Below are 21,996 nucleotides of genomic sequence, written 5' to 3' on the forward strand. Positions count from 1 at the left end.
CGTCCGGCGGGCCCAGGGGGGGGGGGAGGCCCGCCCCCCCCCCAGCTGCCTGGCCCGGCGCTAAGGGCCTCACACCGGTCAGGTGCGACAAACCGGCCTGAGGAAAGTACCGAGAGCAGTAATCCTCTTCCTCCACAGCTGCACAGGCCTTGGCCAAGAATGTCTGGGCTGCACGGAAAGCAGAAAAGGTGTTGCAAGGATGAGTGTTTTGTTTCAAACCTCTTCAACAGGTAGTCTTGGAGACAGATGCATCCAAAATGTTCATTATTCTTCTGGTTTAGTTTTGCCATCATCATAACAAATCCATGCCATTTGCCCCTCTTTTCCTATTTACATAGCACACACCTTAACTACGTGCCAACAATTAAAAAGCAGAGCCCACCAAAATGCCCACAACTTGAGCTGTCCTTTCTTCTTCAGGTAGAAGTCAGTTGCACTGCAGTTGGCAAGACACTGGTGACCAACTTACTCTGCCACACAAAACAATCAGATCTGTAAGCAGAGACCTTTCTTAGGATGCACCTTCCAATACTTATTGGTTATTCCTCTTGCTTTCATGCTGCACTTAACATGAGAATGTTCTACCTGAATATGCCTTTTCCTCTATCAGATTACTCTGCCTGTCCTCTCTTCCAGAGAGAGTAATACATTCTTTCCAAGAGATTTGGTTTAGATTGTTCATATAAGTGTTTTGGCTGTCTCCCCCTGTTCTTTCAGAGCTCCCACACGCACATCAATGTCAGGACTGACTCTGCTGCACTGTGCATGCCCTGTAACTCCTCGCGACTTCAGCGAGAGCATCAGGAGCAATCTAATACAATCGCCTTTAAAAGAAGGTGGTGACGTCCCTTAGACATACCCTTTCAAACTCATTCAATGCACTTAAAAAGATAAGCCAGGTGACTTCTACCATATATTATACTCTGTGTGACATTGAAAAACTTTTCAGTGACTGTTTTAAGAAGTAGAAGCAGCTTGGCAATGAAGTCCCACTTGTCCCCTGAGTGAGGTGGGTAAGCAAGGTGCTTGCCAGAATACTGAGTACAGGGACGTTTTTTTCATGTGTCTGCTATGTACTGCACTTCCATCTGCCACCTTGAAATGGCAGAGAAGCATTTCCTTTGCCATAAAAACCTTGTTAAGTGGTGCCTGGCGCATTTTTAGTGATTCAGAACTCTGGAGAAGGCAATTCTTACTGTTTTAAAAGAACAAGGTATTTTATTATTTATGAAGTTCATCTGTGCAGACACAATGACCAACAATAATTAAAAAAACCCAGAAAGTTTGTTCATGAAAACAAAGGGATGATTATTTACATTAACTTTCTAACACAAACAATGAAATACCTGAAACAGTTGAGGCAGTAAATACTCTTTCCATGTCTTGAGAGATTATTGAACAATAACTTGACATTGTACTGACACATACCAACAGGGGTTCAAGATGTTTAGATAGCCCTGACCAAGCTGTACACTGCAGGAGGTCAAAAAACGTTGGCTACACACTTACGTGAACTATGTCTCTCTGTTGTTTTAACTCATGAAATTGATCTCTTACAGGGAACTTTAGGAAAAATGCTTCAGTAGGAAAAAACCCCCACCCTCTACAATACAATGTTCTGATATCTGAAGCAGTGATTTTATCCAGAACTATCTCAAATGTTTGCTCTTAGCATATCTCAGGACTCTTCCCAAGTTATTCTCTGCTTCCCCTCACAGTTGCATTTGAACAAAAACAGCACTGACAAAAGAAAGAATATCACATACTGCTTTGAAATAATTTAAAACCCTAAAATCAGGTCTGCATGTATACAAGAGGTATTTACTGACAAGTATATTTATACAGTAAGAAAAATACCATAACATTTATACCTAATTTACAAATACTCCAACATCATAGAAATGATGCTGTTGGCTTTATGCAGGAAATGCTAGTTACAGAGGCTGGAAAATGAAGAGCAATACATAACTGAGCCCTTGTTAAAGGTATTCACCAAAAAGTGGAGAGATTCTTGCTTGCACCTGTCCTCTACGCTATCTGGTTTTCTTCCTGTCTCTGCTTCTGCTTCTACTGCGTCTGCTCCTTTCCCTATGTTCCACCTTAGTGCACTTGTCCCCATAGCTCTCTCTACATTTTTTCTTCTCTCTGTGCATGTCTGTGCTGGGGCTTCTGGTTTCATTTCTCCTGTGCCGCTCTTCACCAGGGCTTTGACTTGGACTTCTTCTTATTTGCCTTTGCCTGGAGCTGCTGTGACTTGTGCAGGGGCTCCTCCTGCTCCCCTCATCCATGCTTTGGCTTCTCCTAGCCCTCTCCTTTCTTTCAGTCTCTCTCCTGCCGGTGCTATGGTACCTGCTTTCAGACTTTCTTTCCACCTCATAGGAGCTCAATTTGTTTTTCTCTGCAGAACCATCTTGCTTTGAAAGTCTGTACTTCTCCCTGTCTTTGTCCTTGTTACCGTGACTACTGGAGAGATCTTCAGAAAGTTTTTCCTTCCTCATCTTTGCCTTTCCTTCTGAATCGCTGCTGCTGCTGCTGCTAGACTCTGAAAACTTGGCTTTTTTTCTTTTCTTAGAATACATCTTCTTTTGTGCTGCTTTATCTCTGCTGTCAGTCTCGCTATCACTGCTGCTCACTGAAGTCTCACTGGAGGATGAGGAAGAGGATTTCATCTTATGTTTCTTGTGTTTACTTTTGCTTTTTTTCTTTTGCTGCTTTTTCTTCTTTTTGTCTTTCTTTTTCTTTTTCTTCTCCAGACGATCCAACTTCCTTTTATTTTCAAAACAGAAGAGTAGTGCAATCAGATGTAGCAGGATATTCTAAATTACAAAGTTACTGTCTTTTAAAGTTCACTACTTCTGATAACCTACACAGCAAATACACTATTTTCCATAACAACATGTTTAGTCACTCTCCTCTTCAGCAAAGTATTATTTTTAAAGTGCTAACTTGACACTAGCCGTAGTAAGAATCCTTCTGCAACTCATAGCTGCTCCCTCAAAAACAGGAGGAATATAATTATTTTAATTCTTTAATTTTAAAAAAGATCAGTAAGATATATCAATTTTAGCCTTGTAAATAGGAATAAACACATTCAGTAGTGGTTTATTTTTTTCCCTTGTCAGCCTGCTCTGAAGACTTTGGAAAATCACTCCTGCTTTTTCTTGTACATTTTTATAAGAGATTTTGAAAATGAAAAAAACACAATTAGCATTCAGTTTCTATTAATGATGGAAACTGGAAATTTACATTTTCCAGCCTTAAGTACAATATGCCATCATGCACATGCATTCACTGCTATGTGACTGCTTTCACCTAGCTTTTGTCTTCTGTGTTTATGCTATGTTATTTCACTTCTGTGTTTATCATCGGAACAGGCAGCCCAGGGAGGTGGTGGAGGCACCATCCCCCAGAGGTGTTAAAAAAACAGGTACACCTGGTGCTTCAGGAGATGGTTTAGTGGTCATGGGGTGTAGGGCTGATGGTTGGACTTGATGATCTTGAAGGTCTTTTCCAACCTTAATGATTCTATTCTGTGCTTCTCAAAAAATTGGTGACTGAATAGTGAAGCTACTTTCAGTGTATTAAAAAAAAAATCCCTTCAGACTAGTAGAACCTAAAGGACTCAAATATTTATTGAACTTCAACTTTCAAAATATAAAGTAATGTAATTTTATTGTGTTAGGCCAGCAGAAGTTCAAACTAAACACTGTTTTAATTATCCAAACTAAGTATACATTCCTTACTTAAAAACAACATAAAATATGCCAACTGTTTTCTGAGAATGACTTTGAGCAACCTGGTCCAGTCAGAGGTGTCCCTGCCCATGCAGGGGGATTGGAATTAGAGGATCTTTAAGGTCCCTTCCAACCCAAACCATTCTATGATTAATCATATATGCAAACACCCTATGTACCTACCTACTCATGTACCTGCTTAGCCATTCACCTTTCTCCCCTCCTCCTACTCCCCATATGTAGAACATCTAACCTAAAAGGTCATTTTAACTAGTGACACCTGTATGGGTGTAACTACCAGGCAGTAGTTAATATTTTTCATTGTAAATATTTTCAGGTAATTTCAATATAATGTTCCACATTAACAGGAAAAAAAAAAAAGTCACCTGATATATTAAATTAGCAGGACAGAAGCAAAGAATGAAAATCTCATAAACGTTTTATTAGACCTACAAAGCCAGAGCTCCCTCTGCTGGAGCAGCAAGCTGTAAACCATGACCTCAGGGAAGAGAGGAGCCAGGCCAGCCTCTGCTCTGGGGTGCAAGGTCAGGTTCAGTTTAGCCACACAGAAGATAACAAATTTTTCCAAGTTGTAAACCAGTAAACAAGAGCACAGAGTTTTGAATCCTGGAAGAAGATACTGTCGACAACAGAGTGCAAAACAGTGTTTTAAAATAGCAACTGACAGCATCTTCAGTGAGCAAATTACTATTATTTTAGTATCCCAGTTAAATTGGAAATGCCCACTCCCTCAGTGCAAAGGCATCACAGCTAGATTAGAACAGCCAGATTAAAACAAAACAACTGGATTAAAAATGATGCCGCATAATGCCATTTGTGGTCAAGTGCATGTGAAACTAAGCTGATTTTCTTCTGTACTCATAGTGCTAAATTTTTCGATGGGATAGAACAGTTAAAGGGACAACCATGGAGTCAGAACTACTGGTGATACAGGTCTCCTCCACTAAGTACCACACTTACCTTAAAAGCTTCTGTTTTTGTTTAGTTGACAGTGATTTTAAAAATTCAACTTCTGGATCATCATCTCCTTCACTTGCAACAAACTCCTAGGAAAATGTGGTAAGACATTAAGTTCTTATACATAAAAATATAATTGTCAGATTTCTACATTAAAAGTGATGCCTCTATGTACCTTCATTTTGCACAGCCACAAATCTATTTGTATTACTAAGTCAGCTAAAGACTCTCTGGAAAGAGCAGCAAAGTTGCTAAAAAGCAACCCTCCCCACACACATTCTGGCTCAAAGCTGAGTAGGTGTTACAATGTGGGGGTTATACAATAGGAGTTATTAGTAACATATGAAAAAAGATTACTGCTAGGCAAAGAAATATTTCTGAAATAGTTAATAAAAATGAGACAATTTTGGAGCCCACGATTCCCCAGGATAAGTCACTCCATTGTTATCCTGCTTGGATGAATAGGTAAGATGCTAGTCCTGCTCCAACCTAGGGTAATTTAAGCAAATTACTCTTCTGTCTCGGTTTAGTCATTAGGAAAATTGGTATTAACACATCTACCTCACTGTTGTGTTATTAGTCTTTCAATGTTCATAAAGTGTTCTAGCACTGCCAAATACTGTAATCATATAATCTACATACAGTAACACAATCAGCAAAGCATTGCTACTTCGAAGACCCAGAAGTCTTCAAATCATGTGCATCTGATACACTACAGTTCTCCACGGTGATGTTTTTAATTTTAGCCACACTCAGGAGGGGAAAGAAGAAATAAAGATTAATAAGCTCTTCCAAAAAAAAAAACCCACTATACCTAACATAAACCAAACATACTGCCATCAATGTGATTAATTTAACAGTGCCCATATGCTAAATTTTTCTGGCTTATATAGCTTTTTTAAATGCAAAGGTACATCCATCTGTGGAGACAGAATGAACTGTTGATTTACTCAAGATTTCAAGACCAGCTGAGAGCCTTCATTCCCTCTTTACTAGTGGTTTAAATCACCATCCTGGTGTACAAACAACGCTTATATTATGGTGGGTCTTTCAAGGAGTGTACATTAATTTTTTACTTTACATTTTTATTAAAGCACCTCAATTAGAAATGTATCTTTTGCAGTCTAAGTAGGGACAATTAAACATTTTCACTCCCAGAAAGAATAGATGTAGTCGATCAGGTAAAACAATCTTCAGATGTAGCATTCCTGGCAGTACTTACTTACTGGTGCATACTTCCTCCAACTTCAACTAAAGGCTAGCACTGCATCAGAACTATATGGCAAAACCCCTAACTATCCCCTTTATGAAAAATTTGATTTCTACTCACCTAGAGAAGGGATTTAATTTATTATATGTGGTTTTAAAAGAAGTAATTTATGATTCACTATTCTCACTGCAACAACACTGGAAAACAGAGTTTTTGGACATTTTTCTATCGGTATAGCTATTCAGCTTTCCTATGGATATGCATATTTGAAAACATTAAGTAGCAATTCACAAGCAATCACATTTAGATTTATAGACATTTTCAGCTTACCAGTAAAAAGATCATTACCTGTGACGGATCATTTGCGGTCAAGTTTCTCCCCAGTACATTTTGTTTCAGTGCAAACCCACTGTTTCTCATCTCCGCTATTAGCTCCGAGGGGTGCATTGATGGCCCTGTTCACAAAAATCACAGTTTGAATGTATCATTTATATCTCTCTATCTTTTTTTGGACTCCACAGTAGGAATTCGGTTGAAGCTTTGTTAGGTAAAATCACAGCTAAATCAACTCAATAATCTTCTGCTGAGCAAATAATCAGATATGATTTTCTAAAACAGCAGTCTGGAGATTCAGAATAGAAAATAATTGCATTTTTCTTTAAGTACAAGGATATTCTCTTATGTAACTTTGTCATGTTGAAAACAACATATCCAGGAATATATTTTTATTATAGTAAAAAAAGCACAGGAAACCTAAAGATAGCCTATTAAGTGAGACTTTTAGGTATCACCTTTCCCCTAAAACAATGTGGAAGTGCACTTCTAATAGGGCAGTAATAAGACATTTTTCATAAAGACACAGTTTTTTAAAAGAAAAAAGTAACAATCATTAGAAATTCAATATACATATGGAAAATAAATACATGAAAAAATCTTCTATGTCTTTAGTTATTCTAGGGACACCCAGATATGCCATGTCTCTAAGGTGTTATCTCCTCAGAGGTTTCTGTATTACCAGCTTAAAGAGTACACTACATATATTGCATTAGAGTAGGTGTTTGGGATTAGGCACACGTTATCTTTCTTTGCAAATACCTAAGAAGCAGTAAAATACAGGATGTATTTTGAACACTTCAGATGTGACTGCATAATTTATAAACGCTGTAGCTCACTCTTTTGCTTTAATTGAATACCTGTGATTAACAAAACCTGGTTTACCTGATTAGGTGCTTTTCCTTTACCCTAAACATACACTCTTCTGCTAGGTCACATTCAGTAAATTCCATTACCAGTTCATTCACTAACCCTACTGTGAATGAGTTAGCACTACTGAATGAGTTAAGTCTAAATTAGAAGGAATGTACAATAGAGCAAGGAGCACATGATTACTATTAATTTGGTAAACTAAATCTAAATTATAAGATTGACTAGTCTTATGAAACATACTGATTTTGTGGTTTTAAGTTTCTTTGTTGTGGAGATACACAGAACTTATAAATTTTTAACATAGAAAAATCTGGAAAGGGAGTTTTTTACTATGGAAAATACATGGAAAGTAAAATAGCACTTTCTGAAAAAAATGTCAACTTCAACTTCTTAGTTTTCCTATATAATACACTGCTTACAGAAACAAGCCTACTTGTAAAGCAGGAAGGAAGAAGATAAAATTTTGAAAATTATTTAAGGAGTCTTTGCATCACTGACTTTCTTTTCACAAATTTACAGACAAAATAATTTTATGATACCTTTTAGTCTTTCCCTGAGTTTACATTTTTATTAAGTAGGGTTTTATTCCTCTCTTCCCATATATTTTCTTAAAGTGTTTCTTCTTTTTATGTGTTACAGTGTAAATGTAAGCTCACTGATATTTCAGGAAGGTATATGGGCACCAGTGTCTGCATTTTAGCTTTGTTCAAATTTAAAACCTTGCTCTGCTTGCCCAAATCTACTCTGTCTGGAACAGCAACCACATTAGACAAAAACCTAACAAAAGGATTTGGTATCATGTCTTGATTTGAAAAGACTACAAAAAACAGCTATAAAATTAAGTCAAATAGCGTGTGTGAGAAAGCTGAATGGAGGCAAACTAATAAAAAAGATTTCACCACACCAAAAAACCCCACAACATATGACCCCACTGAAGCCTGGAACCCCCCTTATTCAAAGGCAGTAAGAACCGCTGCCTAACAAAGTAACCTCTTACTGGCTATTCCCCCTTCAGTGTCTCAGCACTGTGCACATTTTTATGCGTATTGGTACCTGATTCCCATTAGCATATTAGATAGAGGAACACAACTTGTCCAAATGTATGCAATAAATTTGCAGAAGAACTAAGACAGAAGCTCTAATTTTTTGGTTTCACATGAGGACTCTGGGCAGAACAGAGACCAGAGAGGCATGAAGGTGTATCGGCCTTCAAAAGCACAGTTCAAAATTATTTTCAAGAAACAAGCCTTTCAGGCATTCTTTGTGCATGACACTGGAAAGAGGCAAGCAAAATCATATCCTCTTTTACATAAAAAGCTTATAATGAATGGACAATACTTCTGGCTTTTGTGCACTTGTGCCCAACGGATGCCAGATATGCTGTAACACACAGATCACAGAATCGCCATGGTTGGTAAGGACCTCTGAGGTCACCAAGTCCAACCATCAACAGACACACACCAGAAATGAACAAGAGACCTGTTTGAGTGGCTACTCAACCTGGGATGCAACACAAAACCACAAAAACTTCTGAGTTAGCTTCCATGGTTTTTTTAGAGGTGAAATCAAAACTAGGTTTAAAAAAATAAAAGCACAGGTCAGCTTAAAAGGAAAGCAAGGTAGGCTAAAAATAAACTTATAGTTCTGTTTCCTTGCTTATTAATTACCATTAGTGACATCAAGGAGCTCCATCTACAATTTTTCAGTCACAGCATGGTATAACCATGGCAAGGACAGTTAACAAATCACTGTTTTTCTTGTTTTGTGGATGTGTACAAGTTACATCAAATGCACATACAGAACCTTGAGACTAAAGTGGTTCATGGAGTAAGTTATTCCTCTTTTGGTCTCTCTCTAATTCTGAGGCAAATTGTAATTCAAGTCAGCCTAGCTTTTGAGGAGATACAAGAACCTCCACAAAGCTTTACTGTGTACACCATTTTTACTGTTAGAAAACACTAGGAAACTGAGATTCAGAAAATAAACCAACCCCATAATTAAAAGTAGAGTCAAAACACAGTACAATAGCACAAGCCTCTGTGTGCAGACCCCAGCCAGGCACAACACAAGCACAGTGTCTACTATGGCTGATTAAAGAGGACTCCTTGCAGTGTGTGATCTCTGCAGTTTAAAAAACATTAACATTTTGAGGATGACACAGGCAAACCTGCTCACGCTTTTCTTCTGGACAGCTGATGACACTGAACTTCTCAGAAGTTCTGCTGCTCAGAGACAGCAAGACTGCACTGCTAGTTCTGTTCAGGGAGCAATGGTAAACCACAGTAGGGAGAAAAAAAATATCTGATCTGGGAAATCTAGAGACTGTTTTCTTTCTGGTTACAAGTCCAGGTCAAGAAGCTCAATTAAGATGATGTATCTTACAATGGCTGCACAGCTTATAGCAAAACTTCTATTACTATCTACTTTCTGAAACAGCATGAGACCAAAGAAAAAATTTATTTGCATAATTAAACTCCTTTGCTTGGAATCAAAGGAATCAAATGCTTGGTGACTTTCTTTTCCTATCCATGCCTCAACAGACTGCTTTTGATATATACTTCAATGATTTTGGATTTTTGATACATACTTCAATGATTTTGGTTTTGAAATGTCAGTGACAGTTTGAGGTGTCCCAGGATTCCTGGGCAACGCTATTTTATGTGACAGCATTGAAGGTTGTAACACACTTTCTGGGCTGCTTCTTCACACAGTCTTAAAAGATACAGAAGCCTAAATGCATGAGCAAACAATTGCATTCCCATTTCCACACTATAAGATTAAGTAGGCATTTCTTCTAGATAACACAAAAAAGGAAGACAAAATCATAAAAGAAACCCCAAGCCCTGAACCTCACTTAACAGATGTTTGAAAAACTCAACTTCTTTGGCTTCCTTATTTAGGATTGAAAACTTCAATCTTGGAGCCACCAGTATAATGGCTAGTACAGGACCCTGTCCTTTGGAGTGAACTGATTGTGGAGTCCTGCTTTTTGAAGGCATAATTGTGCCCCATGTGATCAAACTTGGTTTGCCTGGTAAGTCAAAAAGGCCAATCTTTTCAGCCTGTTTTTGGCTTATGACTATACTTATGTCATCACCCTCCAAGATTGTCAGACAAAACGGTGCTAAGTACACCTGATAGCAATGTATCTTCATCTGGTTAAGTTCCAACTGAGTACTAAACTGTAAAACAGACTAATATTAGAGCTGAGAGAGGATCTCAATTGGCTAAAAACTTGGGAACTGGTGGCCAGTCACAAGTGGAGTTCCTCAGGGCTCAGTGCTGGGACCACTTCCATTTAACATCTTTACCAATTACCTTGATGAGGAGGTAGAATGCACCCTGGGTTTTTTTTTTTTCTCTGAAAGGGTTGTCAGGCACTGGAACAGGCTGCTCAGGGTGTTGGTTGAGTCAGCATTCCTGGATGTGGTTGTGGGGATATGGTTTAGGGGTGAACATGGTAGAGTAGGGTTCAAGATTGGACTTGATGATCTTAAAGGACTTTTCCAACCTAAATGATTGTGATTCTAACTGACATTAGCCCAGTATTCTTGGAAGAACACTCATCAACTTGCAAAAGATGACTCCTACATCAGGCACAGAAAAATACTTTGTGTAGTATGAAAACTGATGTCCTCATATGTGACTTCCATAAGGACATGTGAGGCAGCCTGTGAAGAAGCTACCTGCATGATCTCAAGCAGGTGAAAACATCTAGAGGTGACATAATGCCATGAGTTATCAGAACATGAGATAAAGGAATCCTGTAAAAATAGCTGGTTGCTACAACTTCTAACTAATCTCTCAGCATTCACCCATCATCAAACTAAAAATAAGTTCAAAGTTACAATGTTTCATCATCTGTTTCTGATTCTTTCTGAAACAAGTCAAATACAGTACCTTGCTATTTTTGAATATAACTGTCAAGCTTATTTTCTGGAATTTACATTTTGATAAGGAAAAAAAAAAACCCCTTTAAAACTTTTCCAAGTGACTCTTGTTTTAAACTAAAACACTTATCTCCTTTAGAATTAATTCATAGTCTTGGAAAAGCTTTTTATCATATAGTGAATTAATTGCATGCTGATATAATACTTATTTTTATGTATTAAGAAAACTGGCAACTTGTTAAGCTTTCTACAGCTACAGGTACTTAAAATTATGCTAAGGGTTTGCATAAAGGAGGCTCCAAAAAGACCCACTAAAGGACTTTTACAATATTTTTTCTTGGTCTTTATAATTCTCAAAAAATAGTGTTGTCAAGCAAATAGACTACAATTTCTTCTTGCTTCTTCCCACAGAAGTTCCTGGTGCACTAATATCTTCTGTTTAAGATACTATTTAAGGAAAAAATCCACATAGAGCACAGAATCTGGAAACTCAAACCATTGAATGAAGTGTGAAAAGAAGGATTTGTCTTCACAAAGTACAACCTGAGTGCAACCATCACTTGACAGCTATTGGTGCATTTTTACAATATTTGTACAATTAAATAAACAGAAGAACTGTAAATCAAATTTTTCTGAAGCCTGTACAAGCATCAATTATATTGGATTGCAGAAGGACATCATACTGGGATTTCTAGAACATATTATCACTTTGCTTTAGCTCCAATTTCCAATCACTTAACTGAGATCAGTTTAACATAATCAATTCTGCTCTATTCGACAGCTGGGGGGAGGAAATAATTCTGGATTCAATTACTCAAATGCCCATCTTAGAGGAAGCTCTCCTATCCCTCACCACTACCCCTCCCTCTCAGCCCAGAAACAAGAGAAACCTATTGCTGCAATTAAGTTTCAGTCCCACTTTGCATTTCTCTGGAGGTTACACACACTCTGCTACAACTTCAGAGTATGTGCCAGATGTTTCCTCTAAGAGGCATGGGTATGGGACTCCTCTTAGAAGAACCACATCAGCGGTAATGCCATCGAGGAGGCCTCTAAAGCACATTTTCCAAATTATCCAATATTAGATAACAGTATGCTAAAACCTCTTTTCACTACTTTTTCTGCAACAGTTTCAGTGGCAGTAAGGACAGACCATAATGTTATGATAGCCAGTATCATCACAAATAGCAGTTTTATTTCTATCTCCTCATGATACTTAAGTCTTGACAGTCAGTATCTGCTCGATTTATTGAGCAAAGCTTTCACTGCTGTCAACAGCACAAATGAGCAAACTGAATTATTCTTTGCAATCAATCAAGTTTTCAATTAATTTTTTATTGTGGAATATGCAGGGAAAGCAAAGAGAAGAAGCAGTAACAGTGTAACCACTATTCCTACCTGTGGCAGGGGAAATTACAGCAACCAGTTGTACTTAGGTAGTGGCTGCAGTTACCTATTGTTGCAAAGTGAAATAGACTACTCAATAAAAAAGTTACTGGAAAAGGCAGTAGATTCTTCACGGTGTAATTTTAACTTTTTAACCTTTATTTTAATTAATGCTTATCTTATGTATCATCAAAACAGAGTATTTAGAATAGGGCTTTTCTAGACCTTCCCTCTCCTGAGAACGTGTTCTGGTGGGGGATATCTTTTAGTTAACAGATGTGATAATTCTCCTGCCTTGGTAATAGACAGATACATTTCCATGAACATAAATGTAAACAAAGCATACTGGCACATATGCTGCCAATTTGTCAGTATACACCACACTCTAGATACTCTACTCTACCATGTTTAAAAGTTAATTTATGAATCAAGGATAAGACACTTTCAAAGCTTATCTATTATCACTACATAACTTTAGCTAACAAAGTAGGCCTAAAGGATATCGTCTTCGTTCTTTCTCATGTGCATCTTGGAAAACCTGAGGCCACAACTCTTCCAAGTTTAAATTTGACTTTTGTAACGGTGACACTAAAACCACACTGTGCTGCTGAAGAATAAACAAATGAATCCTCCAGGGAGTATATAAACAGCTCTTTCACAGTACCTAGGTTTTAGAAAACCATACTGCTTGTGGGTTTCAGCTTAGCACAGAACCATGTGAAGGATGAATATACTCTGAATTCAGAGTGCTGCCTTGTCTGGAGAGGAGCAAAAGCAGAACATGATAGAAGGCTTTTTAGGTTTTACTTTAAAAGAGAAACTACCTTTAAAATTAGCAAAGACTGTTTAGTCAATACATCCATATACTCTTTTTTGTGCTCTCCGGAGCTTCATGTGATTTTTATTTCATATGGCTTAAAAGGGAATTGAACAAAAATGGAAAAAATTACAGACTGAGCCTAATCACACTATCGCCTGGGAACTTTTATTGCGGTTGTGACAGAGATAAGAGTAGACATTTATCTAAAGGACAAAGAGCTATTATCAAAATTATGTGATCATGATCCTGGTCATGAAGAATGTAGCAAATTTATGCTGCCTCCACTAATTCAGAATTGATCATTTTTTACTAATAACTTTTTCATCTATTTCATAGATGACTGCATGCAGACCATATTTACACTTCAAAGCAACTGCTGCAGTTGGCATTGAGAGAAATCAATGAATAAAAAAACTCCGGCTTTTAATTAGCTCTTCTTCAGAGGGCCTGCAGTTTAACTGAATTTAACACTTCAACACAGAATTTCAGTATAATTTGCCATGCTTTTGTCACAGAGTATTTCAGAGAATCCTGAGTTTCTTTTATTATTTTTTTAGTAGTAGAAACCATTTAACATTATCAAGCTGCTATGGGAATCTATATTTATCGCTTAAATGCCAACTACAAGACTTCTAATAGAAATCTGTATTTTATGCATTCACACCAAACACAGAAGCTTCTGAAACATAAATGGAGGATTACTCTAAAATGTGATAGTTCTTCAACTATGCGAAGATTTAGATAAGGTTCCTACTGTTCATAATCAAAGGTTTCATGCACTGTATGTGTTTCTAGAGATGACCATTTATACAAATATTTACAGTGCACGTGTTCAAATCACTTTTTCTTGTTATTATAGACTCAAAACAGCACTTAAATCAATTCCTGCATTTCTGATACAACACTGATGTTTATCTGTTGGGAAACAAAATGGTACCATATTTGTTACTGAAAAAATGCAGAGATACACACATAACCTAGACATTGATTCCCTTTTTTACTGCCTCCATGTGACTGATAATGTCAATGGTTACTATGGAAAGGAATTTCACCCAAAAGCTAAAGATGAGTTGAACACACTGAGTGACAGACTGAGGAAACCACAACCGCAATTAGTGTGAGGGCACTCAGGCAATAAAAGGAGAGGGCACAAACTCGAGGAGCTGATAATGAGTCTTCAGAAGGCTGCACTGCACAGACATACCTGGTTTTTTTTTATCTTCGTAGATCATAAGGCTACACACAACACACACACACCCGTACACATGTTGCTTCGTCACATTTTAACCATTATTTGCCTGAATTTTCCACAACATGCTAATCACTTCACAGTACCCTCTTTCTTCTAAGTGATTTCACTGGACGAATCAACAGGGAGCCAGTCAGATGCAAAACAACCAAAGCAGTCCACAGCAGAGAAGGGTGCCCAGCACTCTCCAGCCTTAGGCTTCATAGGCCAGAAGCATAAGAACCATTTTTAATCACAGCATCTGAAGTCTTCCAACTACACTATTCCTAAAATTACCTCCCCGTTTGAGAAACCAGCCTTATTTCTCAAGATAGGAATATATATTTTTTTCATAAGATAGTAATAGATTCGTAGCAGATTTTTGTTCAAAAATTACAATAGAAGTTTTAAGCGTTTAAGCTTGCATAGCTTTTTAGCACCCCCCCCTTCCCAGTCCTTGCTTAACAAGATGGAGTGCTTGCAGAAAAAAAAAAGAGGAAAAAAAGGAAAAAAACCCCTAAAGAACAAGAAAAAAAGAGATATTTAGTTTGTCCTAGTGACCTGGGTATTTTTTGCTGGTAAATATTACATTTTTAGCCAGGCATATGCACCCAGTGGCACATAAAGTTCAAACCACAAGAAATTTCATTTTGCCTAAACTTGGAAAATTAGTATTTTATCAGTAAAAAGCCCTGTAAATCAGTTTAGCCCGAAGAAGCATTTTGATTGCCTAATTTAGCTTCGTAAAGGAGAAGTAAATCTTATAAGTTGGTCTCTGTAGGCCTCACAGCTGGAACAGTCTATCACTACTTCACAGTCTACAGTGATCAAAGTAAGTTACTTTATATCTAAAACTAAGAATTTCATAATGGAAATAATGCAACACCAGGGGGTGCAGTTATCATGAAATAATTACACTCCTGGGAGATTACAGACAAGGCTATACCCCAGGGGTGTGATTATCCCATGATAACCACATCCACTGAAATTGCCTTATTGCAAAAATAATCTCTATTCACTGGTGAGATATTATAGGAGCTTTTTTAATGGTAAGATTATTTTTTTTTCTATGCATTACCAGCTAGATTAGTAAAATGGTCCCAGAAGCAAAATAACCAAGCCATCATACCTAAGTTAAGGTGCCAATTGTACTAATTTTTGTTTGCTGGAGTGCTACAGTGTATGTCAGATCTTGAAAGACAGCAGCAGCCTTTTCTCACAGAACAAGACATGTTCTTGCCCTGCAGCGGTTCCACTGGAGTGAACTGAAATCTGTGACTGGTCTTTGCACACAAAATATTCAACACCAATTCCAAAACAACAGTTGCCCATTAATTTATGGGCAAAGAGGAAGAGTATGATGCAGTACCTTTCTGCTGAAATAAAGAGAATTACAGCTTATAGAATTTATGGGAAAGAAAAAGCCTATACTGGTGGTTATTTTACGATGTGAAAAAAAAATGTACATAGGCAATCACTAACTCTTTCCTCACAGAGAAACAGAGCAGGAATTTTAGATAAAGCAACTAAATCAAACACAGGAGTTTCATTTTCATTCACTGAACTCAAACACTTCCTCTGAGGCTGAAAAAACAGTCTGAGTCAAAGTAAGACTTTATTTCTCCCTCTCTCTGAAGCAGGAAAAAATTAGAACAAAACACAAACTGCACTTGTATCAAGTTCTCTTGAATTTAGATTCTGTGTTACTTAATCTTCTTTTCATTCAAAAAAGGAGTCCACAACCAATGTGTGACTTACAAAACCACAAAACACCTTATCCCCTGGACTTTTACTAAATTCAAGTTACTATTCAACTAAGGCATTTGAAGGTCCAGTTTTTAAAGGAAGAAAGGAAAACATGGGGAAGGGCTGCTCTTAATTCAACAACGTCATTATCCTAATAAAAACTTTTTTACCCCCATTATCTGTGTTACTTCTGACCAACGAGAAAGATGAGAATGTCCCTGGAACTAGGTAAGTGTCAATCCTTTACATGTGCACTAACATTTGCCAGCAATACTGTGGCTACCAGTGTCTCTACTGGTTTTGGCTGGGGTAGAGTGACTTTTCTTCAACAGTAGCTCGTATGGGGCTATGTTCTGGGTTTGTGACCAGAACAGTGTTGACAATACAGAAATGTTTTAGTTCTTGCTGAGCAGCACTTGCACAGCATCCCAGCCTTTGCTGCTCCTCACCCCAACAGCAAATAAGCTGGGGGTGTGCAAAGAGTTGGGAGGGGACACAGCTGGGACAGCTGACCCCAACTGACCAAAGGGATATTCTATGCATTGTGCTCAGCAGTAAAAGGCTGTGAAAGGAGGAGGAAGGTGGGCCCAGAAAGGTTCTCCTTTGCTGGAGACATTCAAAACCTGCCTGGACACGTTCCTGTGTGATGTGCTCTGGGTGATCCTGCTCTGGCAGGGGGGTTGGACTAGATGATCTTTCGAGGTCCCTTCCAACCCCTAAGATTCTGTGATTCTGTAACAAGACTTCAAAGCTGACTTTATACATATGGAATTACTTCCTGACCTTTAAAGGCATTATATGTTCTAATAATTTAGCCCAACATTTTCCAGCTCTTTCTTGAGATAGCTGCAAACATATTTTTACACCTTTTATCTGATGATCTAATTAATGCCATTACCACTTCCTATAAGCCTTACATCTGCCACTAAATAAAGAGCTTAAAAATGTTTTAAACCTTACCTACAATGTTTTTACATATCATTATCCTGAAAGAAAAAGGAAGTAGCAGTATCATTACAGCTGACTATTAAAATCCAAGAACAGTGTCTTACAAACTGTATATACAAACGCGGATCTGTCACCCACCCCTACTCCCTGAAATCCTTCCTCAGCCTATAAAAAAAGTCAATGGTCAGCACAGCACACTGTTTTCTAAGTTCCAGAGTTGAAGATGAGAAGGCATTGGCACAGTCTGAGAACATCTAGGTAATTTTACAGCACTTTCCCCCTCATGCAAAATTCATCATGTGTGCCAATTCCTTCCCTTTAAGGCTTACAAAGATGGTTTGGAAAGCAAGCTGAATAACATCTCTCTGACTAGCAAACACCCACAGGAGTCCAATGATGCCTACACTGAGGCAGTTCAGTTAGGTTTGAAACCAGCAGCTAGTCTTATACTGACATGACAAACATTCACATTACATTGTTATGAATAATGAGGAGTCAAATTTTCAAGTTTGTACAAACATGTACAAACACCTTCCTCTTTCCCAGACAAACACTACAGTTTTCCCACATCTTTTGAATGGGGAGGGGGGAAGTGAGTTCTACTGCACAAAAGCGTATCTGACATGCAAGAGCTGCACAATATAATTCTACCATCACCAAACATTCCAAACACAACTTCTCAGGTAAGAATGAGGCAAGACAATTATGTAATGTTATAACTTACTGAATAGATAGGCTGAGAATGTCAACTACAGAATGCATAATACAATGGTATAATCATCAGACAGTGCCTAAAAGCAGGGGAGTGTAAGAGGCAATATTTCCTTTACCTTAAGTCTTCCAGGCCTCATCTCAAAGAAACAACATATCTAAGTGATCTAATTCTGAAAAGCAAGATTGTTGGTAAGCTAAATATGTAATAAAACTAAGAACTACTACACAAAATAGACAACCTGAGAGAAGACAAAGGAAAATCAGATGTTATCAAGTGTGCAATGGTAATGGTATCCCAGCAAAACTGAACACACAGCACGGCACCTGATCTTGAAGTGCAGTACAGCAAGTCTGAAGACTCACCCAAGTTACCCGGGGTTTCCTTAACATGCCACAGTCTTAAGAATCTTAAGTGCTACAAACTTGGGTCAACTTATAAAAAATGAAGTATTGTAGGAAAAAACAAAAAATTATTCAGTTTGAATGTTTATATTAACTTCTTTAAATCTCATCTAACACTAAATGTTGTGTGACTTTGAGTAGCAGGAAAGCTAATAGAGGAAAAAATTGTAATTCATGAAGAAACAAGCCAGCTGAAAAGAAATCAGACATTTGCAAATCTAGGTTTCAGTTGCTTGTCCACTTCTAGAAGCACAAGTACATACATTAAAAAAACCAAATCTCTCCTTTTCTCCAAGTGATTAACCAAGATATACTGATACTTTCCAGCTTTTCCAAGCAGTGTAGCTGAATCTGAACTGAGACAGTGTTTGACAATCCATTACACGTTGGGTTTTTTTTGTGTGATACAAGTATCACCATTCAGATATAAACAATCTCACTGCAGCTTCTGAATTTTTGTCACAGATAGAATCAAATCCACAGTCATTATGGAATCTTTTTAAAATGTGTTACTAATAAACAAATTAGGTCCCTAACATTTTAAATAATAAACTTGAAATTATGGCTCCTACATGTGGAATAAATAAGCTTTTCCATATTTCAGCAGCTCTTTGAAATATGATAAACTCAAATCTTTGGAAATTAAAGATGATGAGCTCCCCCAAAATTTCTAACCAGCAACTTCTCCAAGGGCATCCCCTGCCTACCTGAACCATCGCTGGGGACTGAACTTGCGTTAATTCCAGAAAGGCCAAACAAGGGACATTCTCGATCTGTGTTGACATGACCCCACTTGTGGCATTTAATACATCTCACATTTCGCACCTAAAATGAAAAATAATTTTAAAAATACATGATTTTTAGTTAACAATGTAGCTTAACATTTACAGAAATGTCTATGTTATTAGGCATAAGAGAAGCTTTTAAACTCACTGAGAAACGGATGATAAAATTAAGAGAGTCCATGCGAACGTTCTGCAGTGAGATAATATTTGAAATATACCCAAGACATCCACAGAGTGAAATTTATGTAACTTGCCTGGATACCAAATGGCTGATCTCTGATGTTCACATCATCCTTAGCATATCTGTTACACAAACACAAAAGAAAACAAATACTCAATTCACTATTTTTTTAAAAACACATCATATAAAAAAATACTTTTTATTGTAAAGTATGCATCCATTTCAGAGATAAACTTCCAGTAAACATTAGTTTTAATGTGTTTTCAAGTAAGGAAGTAAATTCAAACAAAAACTAAACTGATCAAGGAGTTAGTTCTAGGCTTACAGGTTTTATAATCAACTAACAACACATGACAGGATTACATAAGTGACCTGCTCAAAAATAAAACAGGAAGGAGGAAGAGAAGAGAAGAGAAGAGAAGAGAAGAGAAGAGAAGAGAAGAGAAGAGAAGAGAAGAGAAGAGAAGAGAAGAGAAGAGAAGAGAAGAGAAGAGGATATGAAAGGTAAGTAAGAAGAAAAAAAATTATTTGGATAAAATCCAGACATCTTACTTTTCTCGAGGGGCAACTTTTTGCCATTCAAATTTGTATTCAGTCTCTCCTTCTTGCTATGAAACAGAAAACATGGTAAGCTTCACATTTTTAAAAATATATTTTAAGTAAGTAAAAGAAAACAAATAAATGATATAATTACATACCTCTTTAGTTTCCTCTGAATTTTCAGAAATCACGGAAAGAAAAGAAATTATACATTAATTTTACATGTAAAATCCAGTTGGTGTCTAAGCTGGAGACAAAACATTTGATCGTTTATACTAATAGAGCAGCACAAACACTCAGAAAGTAACTTTACTTAAATAGAGCACACTTATGAATAATCAGCCTATTGTATGCAGTTACAAATCCTGTGTAACCAGGATAATCTTTTAAAACTACATTGATATGATTTGTAAACACAAAAAACCTTTTTTTTTTTTTTAAAAGTAGCAACAACACTTAATTTTAAAATATAAAAAATAATTTAAGCAAAAAACATTACTTTAAAATTGCATTTGCTCTAAGCTTAAGGAATTAATTTTAGAGCTCTTGAAGTGATTGCAAAATTTGCCCTATGAGCCTATCCAAGCATTTCCAAGGGTTTTTGTGCAAATGGAAAAGATGCACTTTAAAGGGAACATGTTTCTTTTAAACAGAATACATTTTCTTAGTTCTACACTTACATTCAGATTTTGCTAAAGTTAAGTGACTGACACGAGTGTTCACCGGGGACTTGGTAACTTCAGTTTGTGAAGCTGCTGCAGTCACTTCTGCTGCTGCCAGGAAAGAGATTTTATCTGCTTTTCCCTTTACACTGCACTGTTGCTTAGAAAACTCCAACCACTCCCATTCTGAAAGTATTGTGGGACCAAAATTGTTACATACTATGTACGTCTGCGTATTCCCACAGGAAGAACTACAAATCACACCTTTAGCGTTACCTCACTATGAACAAGTTATTTTAAAAAAAAAGGCGCTGTGATTATTTCTTCAGAAGGTTTCTAGCTGTGCAGCACTGTCTGCCCACAACCAGGGAACTGCAGTACCTTTCTTTGCCCCAGGTGGGGCCTCGTACATGAAATTAAGACCATTCTTCACACGCTCATCTCCCATAAGCAACCTAAATAAAAAAAGACAGAGTTTGGGGTGTTACACACAAAACAGTCAGAGCGGTGTTACTTATATAAAAAAACCAACTGTAACAGGAAATTGCTATAACAACTGTCAACTTTTAATTTGTTAATTTGAATAACAAAAGTTGGTATTAAACCACTTGGGAGACTAGCCAGTACTTTCATGTGCTCCACTGTGTACCAACAATCACACACTTCAATCACAACAGAAACGTAACTCCACGCCCAAGAGTTATGAGACATGTTTCTGTGCCACCCAAATATACTGTTGAACCAGATTACTTGTGCTCTGTGCAACATAACGTATTTTGAAATGAATCACAAAGACACACACGTGTCACTTGAAAGAAGTTCTTGTGACTTCTCCTTACTCAGACACCAATTTCTAAATCACTGCCCTCTCCTCCTCCTACAATCAACAGGAGACAGAATTTCAAGTAACTCACAGGGGTATTTTCTTCACTACCATGAAAGCAAGACACAGTAGGAAGAAGTGTGTGATCTTATGCCAATTCTCACCTGTTATCATAGGATTCCTGTTCTTTCAGATACTGTTGCATCAATTCTTCTTGTTTCTTCTTATCATATGATATTTTCTGCTCTGCCATCCATACCTAGTTAAAAAAAAGTTTCTACTTTAAACAAATAGAAAAGCTACCACAAAATGTATCTGGCTTAATCTATTAAAAATCCTCAACAAGTGCAACTTCCCACTCTGATCACATAAATCTTATTATTTTCATCCAGCATTTCAACAAATGAACTTCAGTCAAGCATAAGCTTGGATAAGCTGTAACTCCAACGCAAGAAGTAGTTTGATAATTCAAATGGGCAGGAAGGCTCAGAAAACACCCCGGGTGTGCCCGTCTCCCCTCAGTGACGCTTCCTCCGCTGTCCCACCAGACCTCAAATCCCGGGTTCTCTCGGGAATGGCACGGGCTGGGGAAGAGAGACCTGGAGCCAGGTCAAGGCAGGTGAGAGACACCGGGACAACGCGGGCACCGGCACAGGCGGGGGTTCCCCTGGACACTGCACAGCATCGGACACCGGTTACCCAGGGAGCCAGCAAGAGGCGGCAGCTCAACGCGGCTGTGAGGA

The 21,996-nt window shown here is 37.7% G+C and overlaps 1 protein-coding gene across 1 annotated transcript; it reads right to left on the bottom strand.

The window, feature by feature from the left end:
- Nucleotides 1–1,835: 1,835 nt before the first annotated feature.
- On the bottom strand, nt 1,836–21,648 carry CIR1 (corepressor interacting with RBPJ, 1). Its single transcript, XM_009996311.1, has 10 exons — nt 21,613–21,648; nt 21,418–21,512; nt 20,812–20,885; nt 19,927–19,940; nt 19,781–19,836; nt 19,302–19,350; nt 18,970–19,087; nt 6,271–6,377; nt 4,716–4,801; nt 1,836–2,766 (listed from the first exon to the last, which is right to left on the bottom strand). Exons 1-10 carry the CDS (start codon nt 21,646–21,648, stop codon nt 2,034–2,036), a joined length of 1,368 nt encoding a protein of 455 aa, XP_009994613.1. The 3' UTR covers nt 1,836–2,033.
- Nucleotides 21,649–21,996: the final 348 nt, after the last annotated feature.

Source organism: Chaetura pelagica, unplaced genomic scaffold (genome assembly GCF_000747805.2).
Source record: "Chaetura pelagica isolate M959 unplaced genomic scaffold, ChaPel_1.0 scaffold3, whole genome shotgun sequence".
In the NCBI taxonomy this organism is placed as follows: domain Eukaryota; kingdom Metazoa; phylum Chordata; class Aves; order Apodiformes; family Apodidae; genus Chaetura; species Chaetura pelagica.